Below are 24,858 nucleotides of genomic sequence, written 5' to 3'. Positions count from 1 at the left end.
CTCTCATTGCGTGATCAATATCTATATATTATTTAGCATGATTGTAAATGTAGAGCCTTTATCAGATTGCTTTCTGTCAAGGGAGGGGGTGGGAAGGGAGGGAGGGAGAAAAATGTAAAACTCAAAACCTTGCAAAAAAAAAGATTGGTTAAAAACTACTATTGTATGTAACTGAAAAACCAGACAAATAAAATAATTTAAAAACCTTTTCCCCCCCAGTTTCCTGCTTTCTTTCTAATCTTGGCCCTATTGGTTATTGGAACCAAAATTTACTTTTTAATTTTATATAATTAAAATTATTGTTATACAATTTCAAAAGCTCCAAGTGAGAAATAGAATAAAGAAAGCACACTGTTTTAAGTTATCACCATTTTCTATGGTAGTTTCACTATCTTTCCTGATCTTAGGAATCTAAAGAAATCATCCCAGGCAGATCTGATACCAAGTCATAAATAAGAGCAGCACAAGATGAGAAGAAATAGAAGTTGAAGTCTGTACTACTGGGAGAAATATTCACATTGATGGAATCGCACCCAAATAGAAGTACTGAATGTGATCTTAGATTCTCCATACTTTTCATACAATTTTATTTGAGGCACTGGACTAAGAGGCTTTCTTTACTTCTCCGAAGAAAGTCAGATCAGGGTTTGAGGATCTTAACTGGAAGAATTGGCAATGTTGGTAATTAGGCAAATTCAGACGATAGAGCCTATCCCAGAGATAACTAGGAACCTACAAGTTGAATATAGTTGTTGGCATGGTTCAGGAAAAATAATGGACTGTGTTTGTTCTATACAAGAATCTTGCAACACCATCACAAGTACAACCACCCCTGAAAGCCTGCTGTAACTAGACTAGCCCTCAGAGTTCTTTTCCTTCTCTGAATTACTAGAGGAAATCCTAGTATCAGTTTCACTCACTGGCTTTGGGTCCTATTCAACCATATTTTTCATTTTATTTTTTTCCAATTACATGTAAAGGTAGTTTTCAACATTCATCTTTTTTGGAAGTTTTTGAATTCCCCATTTTTCTATCACCCTCTGTTCCTTCCCCCCCTCCCTAAGGCAGTAAACAGTCTGATATAATTTATATGTCTTGATTAACATATTTGCATTTTAGTCATGTTCTGAAAGAGGAATTAGAACTAAGGGTGGGGGGAAACATGAGAAAAAGAAAAGGCATAACCAAAATGTTAAAAAGTGAACATTCTCTTCTGCATTCACTCTCCATAGGTTGATTGTTTTTTCTGGATGTGGAGGATATTTTCCTTAAGTGGTCTCTCAGAATTGTCCTTGATCATTGAACTGCTTAGAGGAACTGGCTCCATCTTAGTTGATCATCTCATGATGTTGCTGTGAATGTGTACAGTGTTCTCCTATCAACCAAACCTTTTTAGTTAATCAATTCATTTTAACTGACATTTATGAAACACATTGTGTTAGGCACTATGGTAGACTTTGAGGAAACAGAGAAAGGGTAAGTGAGGATTAGCCTGAAGTCAATTCTTGAAAATTTCCTGCCTGATTTTAATCCACGAAAACACATGTTACTGCAGGATGAAGAAAAGTCTCCTAATGGGCTCAAGAAATGATGACTCACAGTGGATAAAGCACCGGCCCTGGAGTCAGGAGTACCTGGGTTCAAATCTGATCTCAGACACTTAATAATTACCTAGCTGTGTGGCCTTAGGCAAGCCACTGAACCCCATTTGCCTTGCAAAAAAAAGCCTAAAAAAAATAACAAAGAAATGATGATGCAGGGATTGCTGAGTTGGAACAGAATATTGACCTTCATCTCTCTCTCTCTCTCTCTCTCTCTCTCTCTCTCTCTCTCTCTCTCTCTCCTTTTTCAGTTGTAAGGAGACAAAGCTACAGTGAACTGCCTCTGAGAGTCTGGGGGTGGAGAGCAGAATGGATGCTGCCTCTGTCTTCCTTTTTTTTTTTTTTGCAAGGCAATGGGGTTCAGTGGCTTGCCCAAGGCCACACAGCCAGGTAATTAAGTGTCTGAGGTCAAATTTGAACTCAGGTCCTCCTGACTCCAGGGCCGGTGCTCTATCCACTGTGCCATTTAGCTGCCCTTCTGTCTTCCTTTCTAACGAAGGTGATTATGAGTCAAATGGCTCTTTGATCTTTCCTGATCTTAGGAACTTTGGGAGCCAGATGTTCTACTGGTGACCAGAGGCAATAGCAATAATTTTTTTGTTTTTTTTACAATAGCAGGAATTTACTCCAAACAGGAAGTTGGAAGTCTCAAGGCATGATCTCTTACACCACAGAAGACATGTAGTTATGGACTTTAGAGTGACACTGACCTTCACAGCTCAACAGGGAGTTATATCTCAGAGGAAATTCAGTAGGGATATATAAAGGGGAAAAAAAAGATTTCCTCTTCAGGATTTGTCAGTTCCCCCTTTATTCTATGTGTATACCATCAGGTAGACTGACATCAACCTCTAACTGACCAGAGCTGCTCAAAGTAGGCTACAGACAGGAGAGTCAGGACACAAACACACACACACACACACACACACACACACATACACACACACACACACACACTCAAATTTAATTTCACAGTGAGGAAAATGACACTTGCAATAGGAAGTCCTGACTCCTAAGGAGAGTTTTCTTTTGCCAAGGAAAAGCAAATATAATCATTTTTAGGTCTTGGGTTGCTGTTTACTTGGCTCCTGCCTGGTATTACTGGGTCCTGTGGGTAACAGTAGATGTTCTCAAGTCTTGGGGGGTCATGATTACTTTTCAGGGTACAGAACCAAAGTTCTATGATGGGAACAGGAGTGTAGTATTGTGAACATGTTAACAGATATGATAGAAGTTGTCTCTCAGGAATCTGGGAAATAGCGGGATCTAAAATCATAAGCTCCTCAGTGAATACCTGGGGCTGATCAAAGCAATAAATTTACCAGAGAGTGAGATCATTAGAGTGCAAAGCATTGTTTTTATGCCAATCCCAGTGCACAACCTGCTTGCCAGATCTTAGCTCTGAAAATAGGGTGTCTCTAAAATAATAGCTCTGCTGGGTTTGGACACCATAGAACATTATGTCCCTCTGGTGTCTAGTGCCTTCTTCCTCTTTCAGCTTCCTATTGTGTGTTATCTTCCCTTATTAGATTATAAACTTCTTGAGGACTATAGAACTGACAACTTTGCACAACTCGGCCCCCTGCCCCAACCCCGTCCTCTTCCTGAACGATGGACAAACAATAATCTGTGAGTAGTAGTAGCTGGTCAAGTGGTCAATTCCAGTTGGTCAATGCTGCTTCTCCTGCCTTCCTTCCTTCTTCCTTCCCTCCCTCTCTCCTTTTCTTTCTCTCTCTCTCTCTCTCTCTCTCTCTCTCTTCCTTTCTCCCTTCCTTCCTTCCTTTCTTCAAGAGCCAACTCAAATCCTACCTTCTACAAGAGGCATTTTCTAGCATGGCCCTCATCCTCCATGCTAGTGTTATCCCTTTGAGATCTCCTATAATTTATTTTGTCTTATCTATATCTTGTATGCATATACCTCTCTGCCTGTTGTCTTCTTCATTAGACTATGAGCTCCTTGAGTGCAGGGAAAGTTCCTCTCTTTGTATCCTCAGCATTCTGATGCATAGAAAGTGCTTGATAAATATTTGTTGACTAGTTAGTTGACTTGATTTGGTCAGACTCACACAGTCAATCTGAGGTAAGAACTGAATGGGAATCTTCCTAATTCAGAGTATGGAATAAATAGCCAAACTGAGGAGTTTACAATTTTTCCTGTGGGTAATTATTGAAAGTTTCTGAGCAGAGGGATTAAATAACCAGTCCTAAACTTTAGAAGGAATATTGAGGTAGATTTTTGATGAAAGATGGATTGCAGAAATGAAAGTCTAGAAACAGGAAGGCTGACTGGACTCTTCTCTCTATAAGCAGAAATGTTTAGATTACTTTAATTTTAATAAAAATATTTCTGGAAGACATGTATCCTCAACACAGAGTATAGTCTCTATTTTCAGCAGATCTCTCTGTTTCTCTTGTTTAATCTGGGCTGGAAAAATGACTGACTGATTTTTATTTTTCTTGAATTTCCTGCTAAGAATTCAGTCTGGTGCATTTTCTAGATCTTTGTGGAGCAGATCTGTATTACTTCCCCCTGCTTGCTAATCTACCATTTTTCACTCTTCCCCATTAGTATTTTGTGAAGAGTACGAAAGACAATTCCAAGTTAAGTCTCAGAGACTTAGATAGCTGTCTACTTTGGAGCTGAGTATTTCTAGGGGACAGGTTTCAGTGACTGAGGCTACCCCTAAGATTATTTGGTTTTTAAAACTATTGCCTAAGAAACTATGTGTTGGCTTATAAAAGTGAGTAAGGTGAAAGATCCTTCATTCCTGTTCACCTTTTCTTTGTTCAGAATCATCAGAGAGCAATCAAGCAGACCTGGTTTAGGGGGGCAAGAAGAAAACCTGTCCATAAATCAACAGCACATGGGAGGCATATGTGTTCAACCACAGGTTTGTCACTTGGCCCAAGCAGAAAGTTCCTAATAGAGTAGGCTTCAAGTCCAAGAAGTCTCATTGCAAAAACATATCAGTGCTCCATGGCTCTCCCAACATACCCTTAATGGCAGAGGAGAAATGTCTTAGGCAGCATGGTGTTATATCCCCAGATTCTGGAACAGTGCCTGTCTTGGACATAGTAGTCCCAGATTCAGAAATTTTCCCACTGAATGGCCACATTAACTTGTTGATCTCATTAAGAAAGAAGAAGAAATATAAGAGGAGAACAAAGAGGAAGGAAGGTTTGGTAAAAAGTACATGAAGTTTTCAGGACAGTAATGGAAAGGGAGGGCATCGAGTAATTAAGTGATTGAACTGAGTTGGTTGGAGAGAAGAGTAGGGGAAAGGACTTTTTAGCCTTGAAAAAGAGGGATTCTAAATCACTGGGATTAGGGGAGCAGGAGGTACCTCCCTACTAGCCTTTGGTTGGGTTCTTTATATTCCAAGGTGCTGACAGAGTTTGGTGTTGCTACAACCATCCTCTAAATATCAGAGACTGGCTGTTGGTAAAGTGTCTGGGTCCCAGGGATTAGACCCAATTCATAAATATCACTCATCCCATAGTTGTACTTCAAGGCTGGGAATGATGGTGGAGATAATAATTAATATTTATGTAAAACTTTTCATTATGCTAAAATACTTTGGCTCTTTGCAACAAGTCTGGGAAGTGTTATTATCCTCATTTTTATAGATGAGGAAACTGAGGCAAAAACAGAGGTTAAATGACTTGCTCAGGATCTTACAGCTAATAAGTGCTTTAGTCTGGAATTGAAATTGTTCTTTTTGACTCTAGACCTTGGGCTTTATTCACTAGGCTATTTAGGTGATCAATGAGATATAGCTTTTTCATTCACTGTAAATATCTAGTATCTCCACTATTCAGTCAGTTTAGGAGTTTTTAATTCTCCTAGCTCTAGCATAGCTCCCCAGTGAAGACCTGATCAGTTCAGAGGGGGCCTCAGAAATGTTTGCATACTGAGTGACAAGGACATACCAAAGGATTTAACTCAAAGTGGTGATAGTAGGATTGACTGAAGGTTCCCTCCCTGCCACCTCTGCCTTTTGGACAAAAGTCTGGAAAAATCTGCACTTGGGGAACAAAAAAAAGTAGAAGAAATCTGTCCTGGGGAACCTTAGCATTTTAAATGACTTTTTAGCCTCTACAAGGAAATATTGGATTTGTCATCAGATTTGTTTGAATTATCACCCTGCTGCTTCCTATGCAATCTTTTGGAATTTCTTCTTTCTTTTCTTTTGTTAAACAAGGGGATTAGGCCAAGTGATTTCCAAGATTCCTTCTAGCTCTAAATTCTATATTATGATTAATCCTCTGACTTTTCCACAGAATTCATCAGCACCCTCCTTCGTATAATTTAGTCATCCATCTCTTTTACAGGGTATTCAACCCTTTTTTTCCAGAATGATCTGGAATAATCTAGAATGGTAAACATTTTGTAAGGTACCCAAACAATAGAGTGACATTTTTTAGAGATCTTTTCCTCAATGCTCTAAAAAACATGGTTTCTTGGACCTGAAAGCCCTTAAATGCTTACTGAATTGAGTTAAATAGAAGCTACTTTGTTTGGATGGATCACTCTGGAGTGATGTATCTGAAATATGAACTACTGGTGCAACCTAATAGTAGGAGTGGGGCCCTAATGTGACCTTTTCTTTCAGTGTTTAGAATCATCTGAAATTTGTGCTTGAGCAATATGTATGATCCATATGTTTGTTGTGAACAGTAGGGTGGGTAACGCACCTTTCTCTTCCACAGAGGCCTTAGGGTTCCTGCAGAGGTGTAGACAGACCCATTCAATAGGTGTGAAAAAAGACACAACAGACAAAAGAAAATCAAAGGGGTCTGGGACACACCACATTTTCTCTCACATGCATAATGACTGTAATATTTCCAAAATGCTCTAAAAAGCCAAAGTTCCTTACTTCCTATCCAGCTTCTCATGTGGACCACACCAAAATTCAACCACATTTATTGTTTTTTCCTTTTTTGAAACACAGATAAGAGAAAGATGGGGGTGGTGGATGGTGATATTCTCTTAAGGGGAGGCAACAGTGGTGGTGAAGTTGTCTTGAGGCCTCCTCTCCAGGATGCTGGTTTCTCACCTCAGGCAGGTGGGGATGGAAGGGGTTCTGGAAGACAATCATGTTATGCTCTTTGTGAAGACCTTTGCCTTCACAGGTGCTGAAGAGGTTGTAGTCTGAGCAGATGCTACACTTGCAGCAACTCCCCACCACTGGTCCATTACAGCCATCACAGATCACATTGGGAGGCACCATGTTTGGGAGTATCTCCTGAGCACAAGGAGGATGATGCTCCCACCTGTATTCCTTCTTCTCTAAAAGGAGGAGAATGAGAAAGACGGTGTCAGTTTGCCACTCAAGAAGACACTAGCCATATGGCTTTGGCAGCAGGGTAGGGAAAGGCTAAGTAAATCATTAATAAGTACAATATTCTTATGCAGCAAGAGATGAGGAGGCTAGAGAAAACTCCATAAACTGATACAGAGTGAAGCAGGATCAGGAAATAGCTTGCTCAATGAAAACTACATAAAAAAGGAAAAAATACTTACCAACAAACAATTGCTGAGCAATTTATAACAGCCTGACCTCAGGAGACTTGAGAGAATGGGGTTCTCTCCCCTCTTTGTAGAGGTTGGGGCAGGGGTAAGGGTGGTATGGAATACTGCATACAATCAAGCCAGACTGATAGTGCTAAATGGTTTAGGTCTCGTTTGTTTTCTATCTTCTTTTAAATCTCTTGTGGATGGGGATCCCACCCCCCATGAAGGTACTCACTTTTTATTTCAGTATAGACAGATGGATTATTTTTCCCAATATATTTCCTCCCCCCCCCCCCAGGAGAAGAGTTTCTGGAGCTCTAGGGGCAGAGTGTTTGTGCCATAGTAAAGGAAGGCTTGGCAACTGGCTATTTAAAGCCTAAGGGAACCTCATTAACAAAATGGTCACAAACCAGTTGCCTTTGGGTTTGTTTTTTTTTTAAGATAGCCAAAAAGGGGAATTTTTTGAGACTTAAAATATAATTCCAGTCTTTGAAAGTATCCTTGGGATCCATCTCTGCCAGTTCTAGGAATACTTAACTCTGACAAAGCCAAAAGTAAAATAGAAGAACCAAAAGAAATAAACTGGCTACCATTCCTATTAAAATAAGAGTGAACAAGAAAGAAAAATAGAGCAGGCAAAATATCCCAAATTAGTGACAGCTGTCTTTGTGATCACAAATAGCACCTGACTCACAGTCCCGTCAAAGGAGTTGGAGCCCAAGGTCTATTTTTATATATGTGATTCCACCTCCAGGTCACTATCCTCAGAGGTCCCCTTACAGGTAATAATGATAACCAGAAGAAATTACTCCCACTTCTAGAATGCTTTAAAAAGGTTTCAAAGAAAATATTTAAGCAGCTCTTTTCTTGGTAGCAAAAAATTGGAAATTGGGGGGATGTCTATCAATTGGAGAATGGCTGAACAAACTTTGGTATATGAATGTGATAAACAATATCGTTCTGTAAGAAATCACAAGCAGGCAGATTTCAAAAAACCCTGGAAAGACTTGCATGAACTGATATTGAGTGAAATGAGCAGAACCAGGAAAACATCTTAAACACTAACGTGTGTGTGTGTGTGTGTGTGTGTGTGTGACATGAGATGATCAACTAGGATGGTCCTAGTTCTCAACTATACAGCAAATCAAAGACAAATCTAAAAAGAAGACTGGTGATGGAAAATGTCATCCACACCAGAGAAAGAACTATGGAGTCTGAATGCAGAACAAAGCCTACTATTTTCCATTTGAAAAATGTTTTATTTTCTCCTCCTCATGGATTTTTCTCCTTTAGTTATGATTCTTTTTTTCACAACACATCTAATATAGATGTTTAAAACGTGGTTGTACATGTATACCCTATATCAGATAACTCATTATCATAGGGAAGTGGAAGGAAAGGGAGAAAAAAGTGAATTCAAAATATTACAAAAAATGAATGTTGAAAAACTATTACATATAATTTAAAAAAAAAACGCTGCAAGTTTTTCTCAAAAGCACCTTTCACAAGGTCAGGGTTTCTTAACAAATCTATTTTTTTTCAGGTTTTTGCAAGGCAAATGGAGTTAAGTGGTTTGCCCAAGGCCACACAGATAGGTAATTATTAAGTGTCAGAGGACTGATTTGAACTTAGGTACTACTCCTGACTCCAGGGCCTGTGCTCTATCCACTGCACCACCTAGCCACCCCAAGGTCAATGTTCACTTAATAATTACCTAGCTGTGTGGCCTTGGGCAAGCCACTTAACCCCATTTGCCTTGCAAAAACCTAAAAAAAAAAAACCTTAATTGACTAGAAAGGATTATTAACCCCATTTTACAGATGAGGAAATAGGCAAGAGAAATGAGATTCCACCAATACTCTTCCCCATTCTAAGCCCAGCCTGCACTATTCAACTACCTGTAAGAAATGAGAATCCTGCTTTTAAAAAGCTCAGAGAGGAAAACAGCATACACAGTCAATAGGGTATAGACATCTAGAGTAAAAAGAGGAGGAGGGGGGCAGGGGGAAGGGGGGTATGTGGGTGCTAGAGGAGAGGGTAGATCATAGGAGAGGATAGTCAGATATAACACATTTTCTTTTTTACTTTTTGCAAGGTGCTGGGATTGGGTGGCCTGTCTGGGATCACGGGGCTAGATGGTTGCTGTGCTTCTGGGGTGATATGTGGACTTGGGGCCTCTTGGCCCCAGGGTTGGTGCTTTGTCCCCTGTGCCATCTGCCATATAGCACATTTTAGAAGAGGGACAGAGTGAAAGAGAGAGAAAATATAATATATGGTAGTTGGGAGGAATGACTGGAGGGAATTACAAGCAGCACCCGAACTGTGGTAAAATATGGAAGTAACTTCTGTGATGGACTTATGATAAATAATGAGATCCACTGGAGACAGAGCTGATGGTAGCAGAACACAGACTGAAACACATTTTTTTTTCTCTTTCTTTTACTTTATTCTTCATGAGATTCTATATTTTTGTGGGGAAGGGGGTAATATGTTTACTCTTAAACAAGACTTAAATTTTAGTAACATAAATAAAGTCATATTAACCAAAAAAAAAAAGCAGGAGGGATGGAAATTCAGGGAAGCATGGAGGGATTTGCATGAACTTGTGCTAAGCGGGATGAACAGAACCAGGAGAAAGTTGTGCACCTTAACAGCAACTTGGGGGTGATCATCATCCTTGATGGACTTGCTCATTCCCATCAGTGCAACAATCAGGGACAATTTTGGGCTGAGATGGAGAATATCATCTGTATTCAGAGAGGGAGTTGTGAAATTTGAACAAACACCAAAGACTATTACCTTCAATTTAGAAAAAAAAATACATCTTATTATGTAATTTTGCTATCACTTATACTTTAGTTTTCTTCATTAAGGATATGATTTTTCTCTCATCACATTCTGTAAGATCCTGAGTCTCGAAATCTGTGAACTTTAGCCTGAATGCCTGTAAGATCCTGAGTGTCGAAACCTGTGAACTGTTGCCTAAATTCTGCCCCTTAGACCCTGCTTGGTCAGCTAGCTGAGTTTCTGCCAGATCAGCTCCTGAAGATTCTTCCTGATCAGCCCTCAGACCATGCAGCAGGGGGGCTTCTCTGAGGACCTGCATCCAATAAGAACACGCCACACCATCTCAAGACAATCTGCAGGCAGATGCTTGAAACTCCCCTACCAAACCATATATAAGGTCCCTTCTCACGGGGTTCCAGGATCCTAGCCCTGACCTAGGACGGAACCCTAGCTCAAGCTAGTTTAATAAACCTTTGCTATTGCATCTCCATCATGTCGAGTGCCTCTGTTCTGTAATTGGGGAAACTTTTCACCGACCTTAACATTTGGGGGCTCATGCGGGATCCCCAGCAGAGGCCACAAGACGTACTTGGAGGGGTATCTAAGGTAACCAAGTCTGCGGCTCTGTATTTGGACTAAGCTGGCAAAAGACCTAGGTTGATGCACTAGTGAATGGTTTCCAGCAGGGTTGTGACAGAAGATGTTCCCCAACCCCTCAGGAGGTCAGTCCTGGAAGTACTGATGTTTGGAAATGAGATAAGGGAACCCTTCTGCAAGTCAGGAATGACTGATGTATGGGAATGAGACAAGGTTAACCTGATTTTTCTTTTAGGACCTGGCAAGTGATGCTTAGTCCCCCTGGAATGGATGGATGCTGACTGGGTATCTATCACCTTTGCTTCTTTTTCTGATTTCTTTTAGGACTTGGCAAGCAACACTTGGTCCTACTGGAAGGGATGAATGCCGACTGGCTATCATCTTTGCTTCTTTTGCTTTGCTTCTGCTTTGCTTATCGCTCTTAATCATTTAATCTAAGTTCCAGCTGAGATGGGACAGACCCAGACCACTCCTCTGAGCTTACTCCTAGACCACTTTAAGGAGGTCAAGGGACCATCCTCCTTGATTCTGTGCTGCCAGAGTGTTTCCCCCTCCCTCTCCCTTACAGGAGAGAGAACTACTTCAGGAAGAATTAGTAAAGTAAGTATTAAAAGGGAACTTACTTTGAAGTTAAAGAAACAGCAAATATTACCAAATATGTTAAACAAAGAAATCATAGAAAGAAATGCTATTTTAATTTGAAAATAGGGAAAATAAATTTCAGAAAGACAAGAAAGTCAGGTTAATCCTGAAGTGTATAATGTGGTTACCAAGATGCCTGTATAGGGGAAACTAAATAGTCTTTTTTCCAGAATGATATGGCATCATTAGAGCTTTAAGAGTTTAGTTATTACAGAAAATTATGGAACGTGTAAGGGTTGAAGAATAGAAGACCACCACCCCCCAGAAAGAATCTAGGATGGCCTGTCTTTCTATAATAGTTACTCAGTTTACTCTATTTGAAGAAGGGGGGGGCAGGGGATTTTTGAATGACTGCCTTCTCCAGAATTTTAGCAGTTGTATTCAAGAAATGTTACATATTAAAACCTTGGAATGGAAGGTGCATTGTGAAGAGTAGAATCATAGCTGTAGTATGAACTATGTGACTCTAGTTCAGAATGCTATGACTTGAAGTCAGGGGGAGCTAATGAAAAGGAATGGTGGAAAATATGAGTTGTATAGTTTGAGTAAGAGATTCTGAAAGTACTGGGAAAGAAAATACAGACTTAGAGACAATTGGGATTTCTTTTGAACTATTTGTTAAGTAAGGAAAGTGGTAAAAGTATGTAGACAGAAGGTCTGAACAGGGTTGACTTTGTACACCAAAAATGGATTTTGGGAACTTTGGAAAAAGGTGTACAAATCATTATGAGAAAAGAAGAAAGTATAGAACTGTAAGTCTATAGGGAGATATGTGTTTATCTGAGATTGGGGTGATTTAAAATTGCATCAAATTGGTACTTTTTGCAATGTTTGGCAATGAATAGATAAGAAAAGTAATAAGCCCCATAAAGTAAAAAGTTTGATATGAAAGCGATTGTTAGGTAAATGTTAATTTTATTAATGATCCTATAATGTGCTAATCTAAAGATACCTGTAAATTGACTTAAGGGGTTTGTAAAGAATATGTTTGAGTTTGGATTCCGATGTTTTATGGCCCCTCCAGCGTCATAGGAGTCAGGACAGACTTGTGAGTCAGCTTTAGAATAACTAAACAAGAGGAAGTTAATATTTTACACTGATTGAAATGTGGATCATGTATTTGGGAAGAATCTGGAGTGAGTGAGTAATGATAAACAGTAAAAGGAAAGAATTAGTGTATATCACTTTGATATCTCAAATTGTGGGGAATCTCTCATTCCCAGAACATAGAATGTTCTAATATTAAGAAATGCTGGTCAGTGAAGATAGAAAGTTCTTCTAAGTGAGAGCATTGAGAAGTTAGAATTGCTCTGATGAAGATAAGAATTTGCAAACATTTAGGCTTTTGGAAAAGAAAATGATTTAAAACTAATTTGAATGCAACTTTTGGAATTTAAGAGAAACATGAAGAAAATCTTGTAGTCATAAGAAGGGATTTTTTAGCAACAGTCTTAAGAATTCTTTGTATTTTAAAGATTTATGGAATAAAGAGAACATACATGCAATTGAAATATGCTGTGTACAATTAGTAAGCTTTGTATAAGAACAGTTGAAACTACATTTTTGAGATTTTAAAATTGTTTTGTAATAACAAATGAATTGAAGTTTCACCTATCACATTTGTAAAGATTTTGTTATGAAAAAAACAACAACAACAACTAGAGAATACCTTGCCAATGGGTTATAGTTCTCAAGGTCCTTTTGGCCCAGAATATTTGTGAGAAGCTTGGTTTTTCACCTCATGTTTATGAAAGGGAATATTGATATGTGAGATCAGTGTAGTTTATTATCTGTTAAAGAGGGAATTATACATATTACTGTATTGTTAAATTTAGAACCCTCAGCCCCTGAATTTCCACACCCCATCCCCCACCCCTGTCACCAGGTCCCTTCTGTTTTCCCCCTTGGAAGATTCCTTCCCTAGATCAAAAGGGGGGAATACAATCGCAGGGAAGGTAATGAACATTCCTAGACCTGGTTCCCCTTCCCCCTGAAGCAGTCTACTCCCCTCTTGGAAGATTCCTTTGCTGAATAAAAAGGGGGGAAGAGGGTAGCAGGAGGATGGTGGGGAACTCCAAAAATCCTTACATACTTAAGCCTTAAAGGGAAAGAACCCTCCACAGGTGGGATGTGTGATTGGGAAAAAGAAAAAAAAATAACTAAGATCCAGGGGTTAAGAGACTCCTTTATTGAAAGGAAATCACGTTTAATGACTATCTGCTGGCCATGTGGCCTGAGTGATGACTCTCATTGTTTCTAAAGTTTGTGAACTAGAGTTTTGGAAAGCATTCTGAGGGTTCTAAAAGAAGAATACTAGTGTTGTAATATTCTGACAAAATTTGTACAAAATGGGAGGAATTAAATAACCTAGATTGTTAAATTAGTTTGGGATTAAACTGTTTTAACACTATTGTAACTTTTGCAAGGAGTTTGAGATTTTAAAACTCTATTGTAACACCTTTGGGTTAAGAAAACTGGTATTGGGTTACTAAGAAGAGAAACACCTAGGTTATCAGGGATGTTTACTTATGTCTTTTTGGGGGAAAGCTCTAATTGGTTTTAATGTTGAGTTTAATAATGCTAACTGTTTTTATTTTGGATAGAGCTTTTGGAATGTGAGTGCTGGATTATCTGTATAAGGTACTCTAAAGTTTTTATCAAACTAAGCTGTTGGAAAGTTAGTTGAAATGTAATGACATTGGGGTTTAAATGTGTCATATGTATGAGATTGGATTCTGAGAATTTTGCTTTTGTTCTAAGGGAAATGAGATGTTTAAGAATCTTAATGTTTAATGTATATTAACAATGTATGTTTAAAGAAGTCAAGAATGTGGACTTCTCTCTTGGTAACTGCAGACAGCTGATGGAGGGCTCTGAACAAGTTGCAATTGTGGGCCCTATTGTAAGGTAACTTATTGATGAATAAGATGTTTTTATCAGTTATGTGATGTTCTTTTGTAACTGCAAAGAGATAATATTTGCAATATTTAGCTATCTCTTGTGAAAATGTTTTTTTTTAAATACTGTATTGTTAAAGCCTGGGATTAATGTGATTGCTTTGAAGAGCAATAAGGAAAATATGAAAAAGTATGACACTTTCTGGGATAGATCTGTGGGTTCATGAATAATGTGATAATGGAGGAATTACTTTGTACAATCTAGTCATTTGTGTGTTACTCTGTTACTCACAGAAATTAATAACACATGTTGGAATTTAAAGCTACCTAAGATGTTTTAATGGTTTTAAAGAATTCTGAAAAGTAATTTGTATATTAGGGGTGGCTAGGTGCCACAGTGGTTAGAGCACTGGCCCTGGAGTCAGGAGACCTGGGTTCAGGTCAGGCCTCAGATACTTGGTGATTGTCTAGCTGTGCAACATTGGGCAAGTCACTTAACCCCAATTGCCTTGCATGATTTCAGACAAAGGGATGTCTGAATGTAAGAGGTAGGAGACAGGCCTGTAGGGCCAGTCATAGTTAGAATACCAGATGTTAGGCAAAGACCCAGGAAGGATAATCCAAGCTTTAGGTAGGGGGTTTCATTAATTGGGACTCCATTAAGATTATAATTGGAATTTAGTGAATTGTATTCACTGGAAGTTCTAACTAGGTAAAACAACCATTTTAGATCATGGGACTTTTAATTGATTTTCTCTTATTATGCCAGATACCAGGATGGTGAACAAAAAGGAAATGCCACTGGGTAAATGTCATGTTCTTGCAGCCAAGGAAGCCAAGATGTCAGGTGATTGGGATGGGCGGCCAAAGGGGCGACTTCTCAGTAAGCCTGAGGTTGGACCCCTTTGACCTGATTTCCCCAAAATGACATTTGGCTAATATCTCACCTGGAAAAATAAATCTGGCCTAAGATATTTGACTTACCCACATGACCTCTGCCTGGACACTGACATGCAATACTTATATCTATAAAGGAATTTTCCTTTAATGTCCTGGATCTTTATGGTTAATTACTGAACAAACTAGAAAAAGAAATTTTAGGTGAATTGGATCTAATAGCCAGAGATAGGTTAGGTGTGTGGCTCTGACACCTGCTAACAGCTACATGTTATGATAGGAATTAAGTTTCTTTAATTTTTAGAAGGTATATTTAGGTAAGAAGAAGAATGGGAAATCCTTAGAATAATTATAGTTCTAAGGTCTAACTTAAGGAAAGGAATGTGAGTCAGATAAGTATATCAGGAAAAGGAAAATCAATGGTATATTTGAGAATATTTTGAAAATTTTCATTTTTGGTTAAGGATGTTTGAGCCATTATTGTAATGAGCAAAGGCTAAAATTGTTTTATTTTTATACCATATGCTGGGTACTCTGAACTAAGATGATTGTTGAATGTATGTTATAAGCTTAAGACAATATGACAATTCACATTGGGAGTTTGCTCATATAGTAAAAGTTTATTGTGTTAAAAATTAAGTATGTGCATCAATATGGCAATAAAGCAAAATGTAAATTGCAATAAGCTCCAAAATTTCATTGTCTTGTGAAGAAAACATGTTTTGATCTAAGTAAAAAGTTAAGCAAATCCTTTACCAGAAGACAAAGTTTCAACTAGTCACCTGAGCTGGAGCGAACTTTTTGGAACCGATTCAGAAGATGCAGAAGGACATCGGAGGTCTCCAGGAGAGAAGAGAAGAGAGCAGAGGCACTGGACCAGTTCATCTCTACCATTTCTCACCAATGTTTACATTGTATTGTCAAGGGATCTGTTTTTGTAACCTCCCCTTGACAATGAGAATGCCCCTTGCCAGAATAAGAAGGGAGCCCCTCACTGCCCTAATAATAGCCACCCTATTTGGAATAGGCCTGGTAGGAGCGGGCACAGGGATTTCCTCTCTCACCCTCCATCAGAAAGGTTTCGACTCCCTCAGAGCAGTGGTAGATGAGGATATCAGCAGAATAGAGGACTCAAATCTCACACCTGGAGAAATCCCTCACCTCCCTTTCAGAAGTAGTTTTACAGAACAGAAGAGGCTTAGACTTGATTTTCCTACAGCAGGGGGGAATATGTGCTGCATTAGGAGAAGAATGTTGCTTTTACACTGACCATACTGGCATGGTCAGAGAGTCTATGGCTAAAGTAAGGGAGGGGTTGGCCAAACATAGGAAAGGAAGAGAACATCAAGAAGGATGGTTTGAAGCATGGTTCAACCAATCCCTGTGGCTCACCACATTGATCTCTACCCTGATTGGCCCCCTGATACTGCTTTTACTCCTCCTTACCTTTGAGCCCTGCATATTAAACTGATTGCTTGCTTTCATTAGGAACAGGTTTAATACTATCCAACTAATGGTACTCAGGCAGTCTTACAACAGTCTCCCTGGGGGTTCTGTGCATCCCTTTGAGGAGCATGAGTGCTCCTGGATTGAACAAGAAGAGGAGGGAATGTAAGACCCTGAGTCTGGAAATCTGTGAACTTTAGCCTGAATGCCTATAAGATCCTGAATGTCAAAACCTATGAACTGTTGCCTAAATTCTGCCCCTAAGACCCTGCTTGGTCAGCTAAACTGAGTTTCTGCCAGATCAGCTCCTGAAGATTCTGCCTGCTCAGCCCTTGGACCATGCAGCAGGGGGGCTTCTCTGAGGACCTGCATCCAATAAGAACACGCCACACCATCTCAAGACAATCTGCAGGCAGATGCTTGAAACTCTCCTACCAAACCATATATAATGTCTCTCCTCACTTTACTCTGGGTTCCAGGATCCTAGCCCTGACCTAGCATGGAACCCTAGCTTGAGCTAGTTTAATAAACCCTTGCTGAAGCATCTCAATCATGTAGAATGCCTCTGTTCTGTAATTGGGGAAACTTTTTCTCGGACCTTCATAATTCAACTTAGATCAATGCATACCATGGAAACAATGTAAAGACTAAAATATTGCCTTCTGTGGGGGTAGGGGGATGGAAGCAAGAATAGGAGTAAATTTGTAAAACTCAAATTAAATAAATCTTTCAAAAAAAAAGCACATTTTCACCTTTAACATAAATCCGGAAAAGGTCATCTTTAATGAAGGGCATCCCCATGCTCAGTTCCTCATCAGTGGAGAAGGCAATCAGGTCCCCATCTTCATCTAGAGTTAAAAATATGTAAAAATGAAATATAATATTTAAGTCAATAGCTGTATTTGCATAAGGTTTCCTATTTTCTGATTCTGCCTCCTGGTACAAGCAGATCTATCCTGCAGAAACTAGCTATTTATCTCAGTGTAACCAGAAGCAAGATAATGTTTGCTCCTCTCTCCTCCATGTTAGGACTGTATGGGGGCAGTTAGGTGGCGCAGTGGATTAAGTATCGGCCCTGGAGTCAGGAGGACCTGAGTTCAAATGTGACCTCAGGCAACAATTGCCTAGCTGTGACATTAGTCAAGTCATTTAATCCCAAACCCTTAAATAAAAATTAAAAAAAAAAAAGACTGTATGTACCCATTAAACCCAGACACCCAACCAATAATAATCAAGGTTGGATTTTCTTCTCATCTATCTCTAAAGGAAAAATTCCTTATTCTTTTTTTTTTTTTTTTTTAGGATTTTGCAAGGCAAATGGGGTTAAGGTTTGCTCAAGGCCACACAGCTAGGTCATTATTAAGTGGCTGAGGTCACATTTGAACTCAAGTACTCCTGACTCCAGGGCCAGAGCTCTATCCACTGTGCTACCTATCTGCCCCTAAAATTCTTTATTCTTGGTCTGGAGGTTGTCAGTGGACCAACTTTAAACAGACTCTAAGACTAAAGAGGATTTCAGTGGTAACTTCTGTTTACGTAGATGGGTTTTTTCCAAACATCATCTTGATCAAGCCTAGCATAACTCCATGATGAGGTGGATAGTACAAGTATTGCTGACCCCATGTTATTCAGAGAAACTGATGTTCTGCTAGGTTAAAACTAACTTACCCTTGGATCTTGACATACTCCTGAGCCCCTTCAGTGCAAGGTTTTTTCCACTCTATGCTCCAGAAGGTATATTTTTATAGAATGAAAAAGAAAAGCAGAGGTGGAAATGATGTCAGCATTTGTGTCTGGGAAATGGGTAAAGGAGCAATGAGTTGGGTTGGTTCGACCCAATGGGGGCCAACTCTGCTGGAGCAATCTCTGACAGACTGGGTCAGGATCCTGATGGTAGTGGCTGATCCCAGTCATGGAGACACTAAATCTAGGGGGAAGGAATGGTTTCTTTCATGGTGTCTTATACAATTCAATCAGCGGCATCTTTTCTCTTCCATCCTCCTCCTGTTCCCTCTTTCCAGCTTTTTCATTTGTCTGTTCTTTATAATTAAGAGTGAGAGCTGGATGGGGCTCAATTTTTCTATTTATATCTCCAGTGATCAGCACCTAAGAAAATACTTTTGCATTCATTTATTCCCTGCTCTAGAGGGTATTACAGAAAGTATTGGATATGGGTTGAACCAGAGGAGATTCCAAAATTCTTTGTAACTCTTTGAGATTTGTATTTCAGACATCAGGCAGGAGTCACCAACCACTGGCCATCCTAAAAGCCAAATCACTCCTGTGAAGCATGAAGAAGCACCTCAAAGATCAGTGCCACCTGAATAGTCAAAACCCTCAGAAGGGGGGAAAGCTAGGTGGCTTAGAGAATAGAGCACTGGGCCTGGAGTCTGGAGGACCTGGCTATGAGACCTTGGGCAAGTCACTTAACCTCATTGCCTTGCAAAACCCCAAAAAACCCAGAACAACCAAAACCTTCCCAGGAAAGGCATAGAATAAAACAATGAAAGGAGGTTGGCAAGAATTAAGGGGGAATAGGGGCAGCTAGGTGGCACAGTGGATAAAGCACAAGCCCTGGCATCAGGAGTACCTGGGTTCAAATCTTATCTCAGACACTTAATAATTACCTAGCTGTGTGGCCTTGGGCAAGCCACTTAACCCCATTTGCCTTCCAAAACCTAAAAAAAAAAAAATAAGGGGGAATAGAACTTTGCCTGGTGATAAATTTGGATGTCAAATAAACAACCAAGTTGTTAATAAGCCACAACAGCCTCCAGGGGTGAAACTATTTAGCTTTCCCTGGGGAAAATGAAACTCATACAAATGAGTGCTCAGTCCACCTGAGGTAAAGCCTAGATAAAAAGGAAAGAGCAGTAAGAGGTCTTGGCACCATAGAAGGTCTAATTGCTTTGTGTGGAACTGGATCCATCTGGCCTTGGTGCCAGATGGGGGGGATGGGTACCTAACAGGAAAGGACTCATCAGAACTTTAAACCTCATCCCCTTGAGTTCAAACCAGTCTTAACAGGCTGCATTACCTCTTAGAAATGGACCCAACACTCCTGCTGTTTCCTTTAAGTGTGATACCCTTCCTACCCCCTGTTGGAAACATCTTTTTTCATGTGGGAGGCAGGGGAAGGGAAGACCAGGATGAGACACTACAAGTCTGGGAGTGCTGGGCCTGGGATCAGCAAGACTTGAGTTGAAACCTAGCCTCAGATATAAACTTGCTGTGTTGATCCTGGATAAGTCCCTTGCCTCCATTTCCTTCATCCATAAAATGAGGCTAATATCAGCATTTACCCTCCCAGGATTGGTCTGAGGATCAAATGAAATATTTGTGAAGTGCTTAATCCAATACTTGGGGCTTAATAAAAGATTTAGATTTCACTACCAAATACTCTTTGAAGAATTCACTCCCTACCAGCAGGGAACCAGGGAGGCTTTTTTGAGAACAGACTGCCCAAGTTCAAGTCCTCATTAAGTGCTGGGGAATACTAAAAAGGTAAAGACAGTCCCTGTCCTTGGGGAGCTTACTTCTAGATCTCCCTGCCTCAAGTCTCTTTCCTTGTAATGAATTTTGCCCGTAAGTGACTAGAACAATCTTCCTAAAGTGGGTTGTGGCCATAAGAGATCAGTGACAAATAAGGGGCAATATGGTTCTGTGGAAATGGTGCTAACTCAAGTTAGAAGATCTATACCACATCTCAGTTTCATCTTTTTAGAATGAGAAAACTCCTTTCTGAGGAAAATGATCATGAAATCAAACCTGGGTTTGGGTTTGACTCAATCTGAGACTTAAGAACTAGGATTAGAGTCACTCCCCTACTCAGGGCCACAAAGATTCCTACTTCCTATAGGTTTTTAATCTGTTAAACCATGGGGCCTTTACAAAGTCCATTCAACCCAACAACTATCTAAGCACCTATCAAAGATGATGATGTTTGACCTTTGTTCTTGAAGAACACCATGACAAGCACAGGATCTGGATTTGAGTGAGGAGTTGCTTTGCTAAGTAAGTCAACCTCACTTTCTTCTCCACAGCCATCTGGGTCCAGTGGCCAGATATGAAATCTGGCACAACTAGAAATGGTCCTAGATGAGAATCAATCTGGGTTAAGTGACTTGTCCAAGGTCAAATAGCTAGTGAGTATCAAGTGTCTGAAACTAGATTCAAATTCTCTCCTAACACCAATACAAAAAGGTCCAGCCCTCACATAGTTTATAGCATGGGAATAGAAAGAGAACGGGCAGGTTCAAACCAATTCCAGTTCAGCAGAGAGCTGACTTTGGAGCAAGAAGAATAACAACCAGCATTGATATGTATAAATCTTTCCTCTTTGTTGTCACAAACAACCCTTGGAGGTAGGTGCTAATTAATATCCCCATTTTATATACGAAGAAACCAAGACAGTGAGTTTAAAAGTGACTTGCCCAGGGCCACACAACCAGTAGGTATCTGTGGTCAAAAGTGAACTCCCAATTTTCTGGATTCCAAATCTAGGGTTTTATTCACTAGCTGCCTAAAGGAATCAGACTAGGCCAAGTTAGAATTTGAGGGGTTCCCCTCACAGACCTCACCTTCCTAAGAAAAGGTCAGAAGTGAGATGCTCTCCTCTACTACATTTTATAATTTCACTTATTTATAAACAGTGCCTGTGCTTCCTCTCCTTGACAGCTTAACAGTAGGGCTCCCAAGCTCATCATTTCACCAACACTGGTCTCTACAAAGACACTAATGATCTTAGTTGAACTTTTTCTAACTGGTCCTCCTTGACCTCTGCCCTTTGACACTGTCGATCACCTTCTCCTCCTGGATGTTCTCGAACTCTTTGAGGACACCACCCCCTTTCTGGGTTCTCCTAGCTCTCTGGTGTCCCCTCAGGGTCCTGTCCTGATCCTGCTCTCTCACCTCCCATAGATTTAATTACCATCTCGAATTTCATCATTCTGAAATCTCCAGATGCCTCTGGGAGATGCTGAACTGGATGTCCAGGAGACATTTTAAATTCAACTAGTCTAAAGCAGAAATCATCATCTCTTCCCCTAAACCCCGACCCTCATCTTCGTCCCATCTCTCAGCTCTCAGCCTGGGCGTCCTCCCGGACACCCCCTCCTCTCACTGCTCACGCCCAAGCTGTTGGTCCAGCCCCGATTTCACCTTGGCAACAGGAATCCAGCATGAGCCCTCCTCCCTGGCTCCTGCCTTCCTTTGGCCCAGAGTGGGGGCGGGGTGGGGAGTCCCTTCAGCACTGCTACCCCTCATTAGTGGGGGCACATCGGGTCACCCCCACCTGCCCCCCGTCAGTCACCTGCAGCGGCTCCCTGCCCTGCAGGAGCAAATCCAGAAGGCCGCTTGGCATTCAGTGCCCAGGCCCTGCCTCTGCCTCCCTCCAAGTCCCATCTAAACCCCCCCTTCCCCAGGAGACGCCCCCAAACCCTCGGAACCCTGGGGTCTTCGTGGTCCCGAACAAAGCAGGCACTGGGGGCGGGGCTCCACGTGCGGCGCATGCGCGCTGCGCTCCCTCGGCCAGGAAGCCCTCTGCGGGCAGGAGCGGCTCCGGGCTCGGGGCGCCGCCTCCTTCCAGCCTCCCCTCCCCGCCCCGGGGGGCGCGCCCAGGTCTCCGGGTTGGGGAGTCCAGACAGTTTGGGGGAGTCCTCGGGTCCGGAAAGGGCCCCGGGCTCCGGGGGCTTCTGGGGGGCGGGGCAGAGCCGGGCGGCCAGGCTGGGGGCGGGGCCCCTCCGAACCCTCCCGGGAGAAGAGCGGGGAGGCGGAGCCGGGGCGGGAGTGACAGGCCACGAGCCAATGGGCGCTCGCGCGTCCTCGGCACTTATGACGTCACCGCCACCTCACGCTGTTTGTCCCCATTTTCCGGGAGAAGAAACACGGGCGGCGCCTGGTCACGCGGGAGCCGGCGCGGGGGGCGGGGCCCGAGCTCCTTCCCCACGGGGAGGCTCCACGCCCGCCCCCCCCAGTCACTCTTCTGGAAGCTTCGCTCGGCTTCCCTCCCCCGACACATCCTCCACCGCACGAGCCGCCCCCCCCCCGCAGGGAAGCCCAGCCCCTCCCCCGCCACGCCCCTCCCCACGGGGAGGCTCCACGCCCCCTGGGAGTCCCCAGGCTCCCGAATCTCCGCCCGTTGGCACGGGCATTTGTATGTCCGTACCCGTAACGTGCCGTTACCGCCGGGCACAGCCCCGCACAGCCACCTTTCCGGGGCAGGCGCTAATTCCTGCACAGCCAGCCGGGCTTCGTGCCTGCTATACGCTGGGTGCCTAATGAATGCACGCTGGGTGCCTCATGAATGCACGGTGGGTGCCTCATGAATGCACGGTGGCTTTCCGAGGAGGCCAGGCTAGAGCCAGCCCCTGGGCAACGAGGGCCGGCTCCGAAGCCGGGGCCCAGCCTCGGCCCTTCTGCCCGCGGCACAGTGTGTGGATAAAAATCCACTTGAAACAATACCGACTCCTTTGAGCAAAAACGAAAATTAATTTTGGCTTTTCTGGAGAAAAGGGCCCACCCGGGTGTCACAAAGGCAGCGCGGCTCAGGAGCCGCCCGGTGCCAGTGGGGCAGGAGGCTGGCCCAGCGCCATGCCGCCCTCTGTCTCGGCGGACTCCCCCGCTACCGGTGCCAGGCCCTCCCGTGGCAGGCTGTTACAGCCCGCGCCCTCCGGCCGTGACAGTGAGCAGCCCCCGAGGGGGCGGGGAGGGGGCGCCGGGGCCCCCGGGCCCAGCGCCCCAACCCTGCTGGGAAGATGGAGAGTAAAGTGCGAAAGCCCCGGAGTGGGGGCGGGGCGGCGGCCCCGGGGGCCCACGGCCCTGGAGGGGGCGGGTGTGGGAGAGGGGAGCGGCCTAGGTGCCCGTGGGGCCGGGCTGTGCTTCCCCAGAAGGGGAGGGGGGAGACCAGGCAGGGAGGGGGGGTGATATTTTCCCAACCCCGAAGTTGGGGGCAGTGCATCCTACAACAAGGGCTACGGGGAAGGGAGGTCTCCGGACTTCCAGACAAAACTCATTAGAGGTGGCCCTTGACCCCCCCCCCAAATGGGGACTACTGGGTGGCACAGTGTGGCCAGAGCCTGGCCACGGAGTCACGGGCACCAGAGTTGGAATGCCATCTCAGAAACTGGATGTTAGCTGTGTGACTGGGCAAACTGCCTTGCAAAAAAAACCCCAAACCCTTAAGAAATGCCTGAGTCCTGAATCCTTAGGCCATGAGCTCTAGGGGAGGGGGAGAATTGGGAGCCATGAGTGACCCCCTTCCCCTAGCATCCAGGAGGATGGTTGGTGACCCAATCAGGTCCCGTAGACCTCTTTTTGCTTAGTGTCTTTAACCCCAGTCCAGGGCCTAGCACCTAGCGGAGACTTAATACACAGTAATTGTTGGATTATTTTCCCAACATTTTATTTGATCTAACAACTCAGACAGGCATTAAAGGTATCTTTATTTTGATGATGGAACAGGTTGATGATGGAGAGTAGAAGATAAGGAGTCCAGGATCCCCAAGTCAGCCAGCTCCTTAGATGTGAACAGTGAGACCCGAGAACCCAGGGTCAGGGGAAAGGAATTCTAGTTGGGGGTGGGGTAGAGAAATTTCTAGAGAGCATCAGAAACTTTGGGGAGGAGAGAGATCTCTACTTGCACCCATTCAATTACTATGGCCACACCCTTCCCCTGGCCCAGATCCATCCAGTGCTTTCTAAGGGAGATAGGAAGGATTCTGACTCTTAGAGTCTGGGTAAAGATGACTCAGAGAATTCCCAGTCTCCTCAGAGTTCTCCAGCCAAGGCCAGAAGCCAATAGCATCACCTGTCAAACTCCCTGCTCTACTTTAAGGCTATTAGCCGGAATTTAGAGCTGGAAGGGACCATAGAGGTCCAGGGAGTCCAACCCTCTGGGTGAAAGAGTGTAGCCTCAGTCCTCCACTAAGAGCCAACTGACTGACAGATAGGATCGTGTAATTAGAGTGGGAACAAATCTCAGAGGTTGTCTAAACCAAACTCATTTTATAGACAAGGAAACTAAAGCCCACAGAAGTTTAATGACTTGCCTATTAAATGACATCACTACTACTACTACTACTACTACTACTACTACTACCTTTACCACTACCACCACTACCCCTTCCCAGAGTCACACAGTGTCAGGAATGAAATATATTATATTTTCCAAATTTGACTCTTTCCAATGACCCACAGTGTTTTCTTTTATTAGCAGGCCAAGAACTGCTCTTGACCCTTGGAATCTGACTTATATTTGGTGAGAGGTGAAAGAAGGAGGTTAGACATGGGGAAAATGGGTCAGAGTGAGATCTCCCATCTCAGGGAGTGCTAAGGGGGAAGTTGGAATGGGGGTTAAATAAAGGACTCTGAAGACTTTAATATTTAAATGTCTCTGTTTCTATTTCCTCTAGATCCAAAATAAAGTTTGTAAATTGGGCAGGATAGAAAGACCCAGGAAGGGCCTTCATCCTCTTCC

At 42.6% G+C, this 24,858-nt stretch overlaps 1 protein-coding gene across 1 annotated transcript; it reads right to left on the bottom strand.

Moving 5' to 3' along the window:
• Window positions 1–6,479: 6,479 nt before the first annotated feature.
• On the bottom strand, window positions 6,480–23,340 carry LOC141499846 (uncharacterized). The gene is made up of 5 exons (XM_074202651.1): window positions 23,009–23,340; window positions 22,471–22,657; window positions 21,821–22,211; window positions 17,135–17,230; window positions 6,480–6,891 (listed from the first exon to the last, which is right to left on the bottom strand). Exons 1-5 carry the CDS (start codon window positions 23,338–23,340, stop codon window positions 6,515–6,517), a joined length of 1,383 nt encoding a protein of 460 aa, XP_074058752.1. The 3' UTR covers window positions 6,480–6,514.
• Window positions 23,341–24,858: the final 1,518 nt, after the last annotated feature.

The sequence above is a fragment of the Macrotis lagotis genome, chromosome 1 (assembly GCF_037893015.1).
Source record: "Macrotis lagotis isolate mMagLag1 chromosome 1, bilby.v1.9.chrom.fasta, whole genome shotgun sequence".
NCBI classification, from domain to species: domain Eukaryota; kingdom Metazoa; phylum Chordata; class Mammalia; order Peramelemorphia; family Peramelidae; genus Macrotis; species Macrotis lagotis.
Note: the sequence above shows the minus strand (reverse complement) of the source record. Positions and strands in the feature narration are given on the sequence as shown.